The 12,061-nt window shown below is 28.6% G+C and overlaps 1 protein-coding gene across 1 annotated transcript; it reads left to right on the forward strand.

Moving 5' to 3' along the window:
* The first annotated feature begins 1,615 nt into the window (after nt 1-1,615).
* On the forward strand, nt 1,616-7,069 carry LOC117171335 (ADP-ribosylation factor 2). The gene is made up of 2 exons (XM_033358559.1): nt 1,616-2,293; nt 6,023-7,069. The coding sequence occupies exons 1-2, from the start codon at nt 2,036-2,038 to the stop codon at nt 6,305-6,307; spliced, it is 543 nt and encodes a 180-aa protein (XP_033214450.1). The 5' UTR covers nt 1,616-2,035; the 3' UTR covers nt 6,308-7,069.
* Nucleotides 7,070-12,061: the final 4,992 nt, after the last annotated feature.

Genomic DNA, 12,061 nt, shown 5'->3' on the forward strand with positions numbered 1-12,061 from the left:
GCCCCCCCCCCTGCTTTCTGTCACTTGTTTTCCAACAAAAAAAATGTCTAAAAATATCGCGATTTTCACAAAAAGAAGACTAACACATCCTTCTGGGCGATTGAAAATAAGTACAGAGCCTATCCATTACAGTTTGCAGTTTGAATCGCTTTAATATCTGTATCAGAACTGAAGATAATATAGGTGCACATTTTTGTACTTTTAGGCAACAATTTGTATTATTTTTTTAATTTCTCAACTGCAACTGGTTCACAACAGTTTTCCTCATACTCATGAATTTTTTCAAATTTTTCCCATCGCCCCTTGTATAAGAAATAATGCTCTAAACTTGACTGTTCTTAAATGCACCCGAAAATCCTTACTTTTTTTACATTTTTCTGTCTGCTAAGCACAAAATTTTTTTACATAAACGTCTTCAGGCTCATTTACATAGAACACTTTCAGCTTTTATATGGCTTTTTTTTGTTGTGCAAGCATTTTTCTTGACTGAGTTATGAAGCTTAAAAGGCAGATGTCTATAGTTTTCTCGCCGATAGTAGTGGCGAGAACAACAATTATTTATTCAGAGTTTTGGCTTCAGAATCGGTTGAAAAATTAGAAAAAAAGTAATAGAAATTTACTTAAATTTATAAAATCAGGGGCAAGTCTAAACGTTATAAGAGTTTCTATGCACATATTCAAATATTTTGTTCATAAAATGAAATGTTTGGACGACTTTGTGTGATTAGTCAATATTTATTGTAAACTGCCGAACTGCGTAATAGTGAGGAGTCATTCATACTGCTAAAAAATAACATCACTTCTGAAAAGAGTAGTTTTGCACTTTTTATTTGTTTATAACAAATCCAAAAATTTAAACTTCCTCTGGCCCACCGGCAAACACTCTTACATCGTTTATTATCTGATCTTATGTCATTCTGAATAAGCTTGAATGCATTGAAAGAATGGTAGACTTGAAAACTAGTTTGTGGGATACTAAATGAATGAGTCTGTTATCTATTATGTAAGACTATTAAAAAAAATAATATCCTAAATAATAGAAAATTTAAATGAACAATTAAATTCTTTAAAAAATGCTTAAAATTGGTCAATTTTTTTCGTTAATAAAATAAAATAAAAGAGTGAATAACCTTTCGAAAAACTTCATACAAAATTTAAATCGCTAAAATGGAGAGGAAGTTGCAGGCTTTTAAAAATACCTATGCAGGCGTTGGGGTTGAAAATCTTACCCTTCATTACTTGAAGAGGAGTGGTAATAGTGGTCTATAAATTTTTCGATTAAGTACTGTTGGGTAGGTGAGCATATTCCCAGAATTTAATGAAAATCGAAGAACATAACTTTAAAAATTAAGGCAGTTGAGAAATAATGCCCCTGTAGTTTAATTAATTTTCGTAAAAATAAACATCTTTTTCATTTTAGTAAAAATAGTTGAAAATTTTATTATGAACTAAAGAGAATTTGATCCATTATATTAGATGTATTCAAAAAATATAATTCTCACTTCAACAAACTTTTATTTGTACTTTTTAAAGATTAATTTTCAATGTTTCACAATTATTCAAATTTCGCGCCAGAAGAGTTATCCAACATGGCAGTTCGAACTTTGACAGACCGATAGTCGAGTTTACACTTAAAAACCGAATCACTGTCAATTTCGTTCTCTTTCCTCCAATTTCCGCAACTAATATCCCACATCCCTGAAATTCACCCCACAATTTCCCATAAAACCCAGCCATAAAGTCTTTTTATGTCATTAAAAAACACAGTGTGCGTGGCGAACCTGCCAGCCATTTCCGGCACTGTGCTTTGTCGTGGATGACGTTTGCTTAATCTTAACGAAGGTGTGTTCCCCTGAGCGTTGTTGAAAGTCCACCTCAGAATTTGCAACGAAATTTTCACCGAGTTGCCTTTTTCCCATTGTAAAACTAATACTCAAGGAAGGTGTTTGTAGGTTATAAAAATTTCCAGACATCGGTGTCCGTCGCACCTCGACGCACAGTTTTAAAGGTTTCGTCGAACGCCTTCACCAGAGTCATGGGTTTGACCATCAGCAGTGTATTGACACGTCTCTTCGGCAAAAAGCAAATGAGAATCCTTATGGTTGGTCTCGACGCTGCCGGTAAAACGACGATACTTTACAAATTAAAACTGGGCGAAATTGTCACCACGATTCCAACAATTGGTTTCAACGTCGAAACTGTCGAGTACAAGAACATCTGCTTCACGGTGTGGGACGTCGGTGGCCAGGATAAGATTAGACCACTCTGGAGGCATTATTTCCAGAATACACAGGTGAAAATACATATTCATTATTTTCTTCATTCGTTTGAAGAGAGTTCCATTGGAATTCAATCTGAAATTGTTTAAAATTCGGTCTGTTTATGCTCGAAGTTATTGTATCAAGAACCATTTTGGTTTTATGACTAATTTTTATTGCTATCTAACGTATTAATACACAGCAGTCATTATCTTTCCAGTAGAGTTTTTCTGTTTAGGCGAGGGAATAGCATCATTCGGATTAGGCTGACGTGTTCATTGCTCAAAATATCTGTAATTTATGTATTATCAAGATTGCCACGCAAGTATGATGTTATCTGAAGATGTTGAAAATATATTTATTAATATTTAATTTCTGCAAGTTATTCTTGTGATTTTGCTTATTATATGTGTTAATATTTAAAATCAAAAATCTAGGTTTTAATTTTACGAATTGTTCATAATCAGCAATTTTTCTTCTATATAAAGTTTTTTAAAAGTTTTATTCTATAAAATTGTAATTTAAGGCGTGAACAAATTGCTTTGCAAACATCTAATTAACAAAAATTAATATGTTTTACCAGAAGCAGAGGAACCTTTTTTCTTGGGGAGGGGGGCTTAGACTTACAAATAATAAATACAAGTATAAAACTTCTATTGTCAAAGTTTTAAATAAATTTTTTAATTGCACAAGGATTTTAATGATTTTCCGAAGATTTCAAAGATTCCGGATTGATTAAAAAGATTTCATAAAGATTTAAATGATTTCGCAGAGATTTAAAATATTTCGCAAAGATTTTTCATAGATTTACATAAAAGATTTGACAAAGACTTCGATCGTTACACAATGATTTCGGATATATCAAAGATTTCAATGATTTTCCAAATATTTAACAGATTTTTGATATATTGAAAGGATTTCACAAAGATTTTAATGATTTCACCAATATTTCAAAGATTTAATGGAGACTTCAATTATGTTAAAATGATTTCAGATAGATTTCAAAGTTTACACAAAGAATTCAATGAGTTCCTAAAGACTTCTGATAGATTTCAAAGATTGCACAAAGATTTCAATTATTCCACAAATGTTTACAGATAGATTACAAAGATTTTAGATAGATTGAAGGACTTTAGTTTAAGAAAATTTTTTAGCAATGCTATTGGCCTCATCGACTGTAGGGTTTATGTATTTTTCAAATAAATAAAATAAATCACAAATATTTAAAGATTTCAGATTGATTTAAAAATGTTCAGACTTCAATTATTTCGAAAAGATTTCAGATAGATTTCAAACCTTGCAGAACGATCTACTAAATTACGCATATTTGCATTTTGTGTCTTGTTTATTGTCTCGTTTTGAAATCAGCCGAACATTTTTTAAAAAGGTTAATAATTAGTAGAATACCGGTGTTTTATCTAAAAATATTCTTATATTTTCTTACCGCAAAAATGTTGAGATTGAATTTAGCGTGTCTAAAAAAAATGACGTAAAAAATATTTTTTGCGATATCTTGCGACGTTTATAAGAAAAATGAGAAAAGTATGTTTTTAAGAAAAAATTATCCTGCCTCAATAATGGTTTAGCCTGCATAAATGTGATACGATATCTTCTTTATGTAAGCAGAAATTGTTTTTATAAAAGTGTGGAAAAAGGGTGGGGTTTCCCACAAAAAGTTTTTTATGTTTTTCTTCAAATCCTAAACATATAATCTTTGAATTTTTCTTGTACGCAATGCAAGATATCGCAAATGATCTTTATCTTAACATTTTTTCTTATCTGTCTTTGTTTGTGAGAAAAATGATATAATTCGATTTTGTGGGGGAAAAATCTCCTAGTCAGAAAAGTTATTAAGTCTGCTTGAAAGTACAAATTCAACAAAAAGTTGGAAACAAATATATTGAATCTAGAAGTACTCAATTCTGCAGATTCTGTAGAACATTGCGAATAGCGTAGAAAATATAGTACTTTTATTTCATTAAAATTAAAATTTTAATTTATGTCGAATTCTCCCAGATTTTTTTTAATTTATCCTGATTTCTTTCAAGTTCTTTTTAAGTGTTTGGAATGCTTTTCTTTTTCTCCCAATTCACTTGAGTTCTTCCAAATTCACTCAATTTAATGATTTTTTTTTAGTTTTTGGGTAGTAATATAATAATATAATATATATAATAAATATATTCATAATAAATAAAATAAATATATATAATATAATAATAAGTAAATATAATAGAAATATTCATGTAGTCATTTAAACGCGCCTTAAATTCTTAAGGATTTTTTAAATTTAACATTGGTTTATAGAGCATTTTGGCCTGTGAAGTCAGGTCTCTTAAAATTTTGACAGATTTTTGTTTGTAAACACACAAGAGAAAATTTTCCGTTATTTGAGGCGTATAAAATACCATCGAGAAAAATTGTTAAGTAATCCAAATTGGAAGAATAGCGCGTTCTTCTCAGTCATTTTCTCGTATTGAAAAATAATGTTTTTCTACTTATGTCTGCAAAATTGTTAAAATATGTACCTGGAAACTTTTTACTGATCGAAAAACATTAGAAAAAAATCAAGTAAATCTGAAAGAATTCAAAGTAGATAAACTCATAAATGATAATTTTCCAATTAGGCTGTTTCCCTATTTTTGATTCTTTCAGCCTTTCTTGAATTTTTTTCTTTTGTATTCTTATCAGTAGGAAATGTTTAGCTGCGTACAGGATTTTTCAAAGCTACCTACAAATTATTTTTGTAATACACAATAATGACTACGTATTGGGAATGGTTAAACTGCGATACGCCACCTGATGACAAAAATTCGAACTAGAAAGAATAGACACGATTTTAAAGATGCATTTTAATTTGTCCATAAAAGTACTTTAACCATTTTTTTGTGAAGTTTAAAGTATTTATTGGATAACAAAAATAAGTTTTTATCGGAAACAAATTGTTATAGATGGAATTTACATATTATACAGTGAAAATTCACACTTTTTGACAGAAATATTTTTATAAAAAAAAACCATTATTGTTCTCTTTATTATGATTTTTCAAATGATTATAAACTAAAATGGTGTTATTTTGAAGCAAAAATGAACTCCAAGTGAATTTTTATTAATTGGTACATGAAATATTTACTATTTAAAAATGTGATCTAAAAGTTAGGTTAGAATTCGTATTTAAATTCCAGTCGTCTATTATTTGTATTCTTGGCATAATGTGGATGAAATTTGTTGATACATGCATTAATAGGAAGTTTATTGAAGCCTCAAATGCATTGAAACTCACATGAAATAATGAAATAATTGTATTTTTTTGTTCAAACCTATTTCACAAAAATGTGGTTTTGTCACTGTATAAGATGGAAATTCTATCTAAAACTGTTTGTTTTTGATGAATATTTGTTTTTAGTATTCAATCATTGTTTTATACTTCACAAAACAATCGTCAAAACACTTTTATGCAAAAATTAAAATGCATGTTTAAAATTGTACCTACTCTTTCTAGTTCCATTTTTCGGCACCATGTGGCGAAATGGTAGACCACTATTCCCAATACCTATGACAAATTTGCTACCTTTAATTTTTTTAGCATACACCATTTTTTTTGTAAAAAAAGTACCCTTGAAGCATAGAAAAAGTACCCAATGAATGTAAAAAAGTACCTTTGGTATTATATTTTTTATTCCATAGGGGCCTAAATTTTTTTAAAATTAGAACCAGTAAGTCTAGAAAAGTGATAAAAATACATGTTTAATTTCGTTTTATTGCAGGGTCTCATCTATGTGGTGGACAGCAACGATCGGGAACGTATAAGTGAAGCAGAGCGAGAACTGGCCAATATGCTGAAAGAAGACGAATTAAGAGATGCTGTTCTTTTGGTATTTGCCAACAAGCAGGACTTGCCAAATGCGATGTCCGCTGCAGAGTTAACGGACAAACTCGGTTTGAATTCACTTCGAGGACGTCACTGGTACATTCAGAGCACATGTGCAACCCAAGGTCACGGTCTATACGAAGGACTCGATTGGCTCAGTAATGAGCTGGCTAAAAAGTGATATTGTTCCCTCAATTCGTCGAATGGATTTTCTTCAAGTCCTGGAATTATGAGGAAGAATTCTATCTTCCACGAAATGATGTTCACAGCCAGAGCTTGAAAATCGTCGACGCTGTTTTTTGCAACTCGAGAAAAGACGTTTTGTTTCAAATCGAGCAGATCCATTAGCCTTTGCTAAATGACTCAATGTGATCTTAGCATTTAAGAAACGAGATATACTAAAACTCCCATCAATTGGGAATTAATAATCTACTGTTAAGATTCGCATTGTTTCTGCTGATCCGAGTTCTGAGAAACCTACCCGTGTCTCTTTCGTTTTGTACAGTACTTGTACATACATTCGTACCACGATCGAGAAATCACGTGCGGCTTCTTTTTCTTATTCATCTTATCTAAAAATCTGTAGGACTTTCTCGTTCGTATCGTTGCGAGCAAGTTCTAAAGTTCCTAGGTAATTTCACAGTCGCATTTTTCAGAGGAACATATTACAAAATGGTTCTGCGCTTTTACTATAAAATTTGTACGTCGATACTAATTTCTTAAGGAATTTAGCCAGTTTATTTGACATGGATATTGATTGAGGCATAGCTCGTGGTGGCCAAAATCATTATTTCAGATTTAGCATGTACGAGGTGAATATTTAAATATAACATTATCTAAGGTGTGTATCTCTAGCAGGTTCACTTTCATTTCTAATAAGGTACTAGTTTGTAAGCCAAATGAGAGTAATAAACTACGAAATAGTTCGATCGATTATATTTTACACTTGCAGAATTTATTTACATGCCCTTGGTTGTTGCTTTTCAATTTTATTTAATTGAAATAATTTTTTGTTCTAAATGTGGTTTGCTTTAAACTTACCTTTAAATTACAATTTTGCCAAACTTCGGACATACTGTTCGAGAATGTCGTAATTAGTTTTTTAAAGAAATTTACGAGGTTATTTTGAAGAATTTCAAACAAGAACAAGTTTAATTGGGTTGTTACCGTCATATATTGAAATTGTTCAATTATTTACTTTGTTTGGGCGATTTGAACGGTTGCAATTGAAGACATGAGAATGACAAATGGATGTAAGGACATTTTGTCGAGAGCCTCCTTCGTTTTTTAATCTTACATATCAAATGAACAACAATGATTCTTCATTATGTTGAAATTTCTTTTTTTCTTATTAAAATCAATTTTTTTGACAAAAAATTCAAATATTCTGTTTTTGACTGAAAATGTAAGCATCTGGTTGAATATTCATGTATTTTGTTGAAAAATCGGTATTTTTTGTTAAATTCCATTATTTTTTATTAAAAATTTATATATTTATTGGTTGACATCAATTAATACATTTTTTGTTTTATTTGAAAATTAATCTCCTTGTTTGAAAACTGAGCCATTTTGTTGAAATTAACTATATTTTTATATTCAAATCATAGAAATAAAAAGAATAAATATATTGTTAAAAAGTATTTAATTTTTAACATTTCGACATTTTAATATAAAATCATTAAATTTTGATATTCTTTAATTCAAAATCAAATTGCTTTATGTCAAATGCTTTGAATTAGAAATGATACAATTCAACTTCTTTCTAATTAAATTGTCCATTTTATATTTTTTTCGAACCTTTTTAAATTTCGAGATCTTTTGTTTTAAAATGTTTTAATTTTAAAGGAATATTGCTCGGAGAGAGAATCTGGACTTGCCTGATCTTGCAATTACATATTTTGTTCATCCTGTAAAATTTAATTTTTGGTTATTATCCAATTGTCATCCTCATGTCATGTTTTTAATGATAATTAATAGTTCAATTCTTGAGTACTTAATTGAAATTTAAACTTGTTTTTGTTCACATTTCTGATTAAACATTTTTACAGATTCGAAAATTACAACTTTAAGCACGTGAGTTTAAAATGTGTAAAAAATATTTTGAATTAGTTAAAACTTACAACATTACGAATTTAAATTTATTTCATTAAAAAGTAAATTTCTAAATTAGTCCGTCTCTATCTAAAAAAACGTTTAAAAAATAATACTTTTTAACAAAGAATTCAGAAAATTCAGCCTGTTTTTTGTGTAATATTTTAATCATATTTCTTATTACAATAATAAATGACAATTTTTACAAAAAATGGATAAAACTTAAAGATAAAAAATTAAGTAAGTATCATTTTAATAATCATCCAGGAAGACAAAACTTGCGGTTTCCATTTTTCATCAAAGCCTAGATTCACAGTCTTATTTGTCAATATTTTCTTCATTCTGTAATGATCATGTAATATAAAATTTGTATGTCATATATTATATATATATATACGCGCGAAAAAGGTTCATATAACTCCAATTTATTATTAAGGGTGGGCACTTAAAATTTTTAAAAAATGTCAGGTTATTTTCCTCGTTTCCCGGTCAACAATTACATTTTTCTCGGTTGCCTTTTAAGCCTTTAAATTAATAATTAATCAATAGTAATTGCGTTATTACATACATTTTGGAAATAATAAAACAATTTAGAATCCCAAGGTAAAATATATAATCTAATTTATTGTAAAAGTGATTTCAGACTTCAGTCCGAAATGTTCTCAAAACGGGGAAAGTACGAAGATTTTTAAAGAAAATACGGGAATAAATTCTATTAAATAATATTAATGCAGGTACCCTATTCCTAATATTTGAAATCCAAATATATTGCATTTTCAACAACAACAAAATGGAATTTTTAACTGAAAAAGATGAATTATCAACAAATAAGTTAAGCTTTCCAACTAAAAAGTCGAATGCCTTAGAAAATATTTGACATATAAACTTAAAAAGATGATTTTCCAACAAAAAATTTCGTTTTCTTATCAGAAAGATGAATTTTAAACAACAACAAAATCAATTTTTAACCAAACAGATTTATTTAAAACCAAATAGTTGAACTTTCAAGCAATACAGACGAATTCTCGACCAAAATATTGAGTCTTTAACAAAAAAGGTTGATTTTTCAAGCCAAAAAGATTAATATTTTAGAAGACAGTTGAATTTTAAGTCGAAAAGAATGAATTTTCTGTTCAAAAAGAAAAATTGTCAACAGAGCAGTTTAATTTTCGACCGAAAAACATAATAGTAGTAGACTTTTAAATTAAAGAGAAATTCACTTTCATCCATAAAAGATAAATGTTTAACCAAAAAAGATTACTTTTCAACCAAAAGATGAATTTGTAATCTAAATGGATGGATTTTATATGAAAAAAAAGAATATTTAAGAAAATAGTTGAATTTTTAAACAAATAATTAATTTTTCTACCCAACAGTAGAATTTTTAACCAAAGAGACACTTTCTGAACCCAAAATATAATATCATACCTTTAAAAAAAAGAATTACATATGTTTCAAACATAGAAGAAGAATTTTCAACGAAAAAACATTAATTTTTAAGAAAATAGTTGAATTTTTAACCAGATAGAAGATTTTTTAAACAAAAATAAAGTAGTAAACTTAAAAAAAAAAGAATTAACATTCAATAAAAAAATGAATTGTTTAAAGACAATAGTTGAATTTTCCACAAAATAATTATATTTTGAACCATATAGTAACATGTTTAAAATAAAACATGTTTTTTTTATAAAACATTTAACATATTTAACATACATGTTTAACTAGAAGAGATGAATTCCGGGCCAAAAACATAATATTAGACTTTTTAATGAAACCGACTCACCTTTTACCAAAAAAGTTCATTTTTCAAGGAAGAATTTTTTTTTTATAAATGGTTTTTCATCAAAATAATCAAATTCTCAACCAAATTCTAGATTTTTAACTAAAGAGATAATTTCTGAACACAAAATATAATAATATTTTTAAAAAAACACGGAATGAACTTTAGACCATAAAGAGAAATTTTCAACGAAAAAAGATGAGGATAACACCCTACAGTGGACAATGATTCTACAGTGCATAATCAATAATTATAAGCACAAATATAAGTGAAATAATAATCTATTCTAATTTTGATGTATTATTACGTATAATATCTGAACTATTAATTATATTAAAATAAATATTTTACATACATTAGTATTTTAAATTAATTATTATATACTGTAGAATTGTCTCCTCTAGTTATATTTTCAACCAAATAATATATTTTTGTAAGCAGAGAGACGAACATTGGTTAAAAAAATATGATTGCATGCTTTTTAATTAAAAATAATTACAGTTCAACTATAAAAGATTGATTTTAAACAAAAAAGGATGAGTTTTATACTAAAAGATGGATTTTCAATCGAAAAGAACGAATTTTCTATCCAAAAGGCGAATGTGCAAAACACTTGAATTTTCGACCAAGAGAGAAAAATACGGAACCAAAAATAGTAGATTTTTAATTTTAAAAGAAGGAACTTCCAGTCAATAACAAGCTGAATTTTCTCATTATTTTATATTAATTCAGTTCTCACTATTTAACCGGAAAACGAGGCAAAGGGTAATTATCTTGAAAACAAGGGTAAAATGTAATTATTAAAAAAAAAGGGAAAACAGGGAAATAGAGGGAAAAGTGAACAGTCTGGAATTTCATAAATCACAGTGAAAATTCTGCGAAAAAAGGGCCTATTTTGCGAGTTTAGAAAGAACTAAAAAATTTTTTCGATTTGATTTGCCGTGAAAACGGTAAGTCGTAGAGAAATTTTTTTCAACCAAAATTTTAGAGGATTCCATTATACACAAATTATCTTCTTTAGTCGCTGCGCTACAACCAACAATTCACAAAATAGATGGCGCTACAGTTGCAAAAAATCAGTTTTTCCACTTTTTCAACCCGAAAAAAAATAGTTTTGTGGTCGAAAGGGTTGAGAAAAGGAAAAAAAAAACTTTTAAAAAAATAAATCAGTTTTTTTAATGTGGTGCAAAGAGAAAATTTTTTCAAACAAAAAAGTCGAAGACAGTGTGATATCTATAAATTATACTACTAAGTCGCTGCGATACAACCACAACTGTACGAAATAGAGGGTTTAAAAGTTGCCGAAAACCAGCTTTTGCTCTTTTATAACGCGAAAAAAATATAATTTTTACCATCGCGGTAATTCAAATGTTGTAGAGCCGGAAAAAAAACTTTACGATAAATATACTTTTTCCTACGTCGCAATGTTTCGGAGATACGGTGTATTTAATTTCCAATATCAACTTATTTTTTCGAAATAGGAGAAATCGAAAAACTCGTGACATTAAATTTTAATTCTCTCATGAAATTAAGTAATCGAGACATTTACTTACAGTGAAGTTTTCTTGACATTTTGGTAATGATAATTCGTAGAAATTAATATTAATAAATTCAGTCTACAATCGAAGTATGGAATAAACGATTTTTCCCAATTACCAACTTGAATATATTAATTTTCATTACAATTTTCCGGGGTCTTCTCTCGATTTATATTTCTTTATCGGTGGTGCTTGAACTTGTAATATAACATTAATAATAAATTATTTCAAGAATTTAGCTATTTCGTAGATTCAATTCAATTAAAAAGAATTTTTCCTGCTCTACAACTTTTGAATCACCGCACTGAAAATATTTTTTCCCGTTAAAAAGACAAAAACCTGGTTTTTGGCAATTTTAACACCCTGCATTTTGTGCGCTTTTGGTTGGAAGCGCAGCGACAGCAGAAGCTAATTTTTAGATAATACTGTCCTATACATTTTTTGTTTGAAAAAATATTTTCTATAACATGCCGTTCTCACTGAAAGTCAATTCCAAAAATATTTTGAGCTTTATAAAAACGTGGGG

The sequence above is a fragment of the Belonocnema kinseyi genome, chromosome 4 (assembly GCF_010883055.1).
Source record: "Belonocnema kinseyi isolate 2016_QV_RU_SX_M_011 chromosome 4, B_treatae_v1, whole genome shotgun sequence".
Classification (NCBI taxonomy): Eukaryota; Metazoa; Arthropoda; class Insecta; order Hymenoptera; family Cynipidae; genus Belonocnema; species Belonocnema kinseyi.

Excerpts from the sequence above, each read along its gene's own strand:
- LOC117171335 (XM_033358559.1), top strand. The coding sequence starts at position 2,036 with ATGGGTTTGACCATCAGCAGTGTATTGACACGTCTCTTCGGCAAAAAG. Across the intron at positions 2,294-6,022 it reads ATTATTTCCAGAATACACAG|GGTCTCATCTATGTGGTGGA; the intron begins GTGAAAATACAT and ends GTTTTATTGCAG.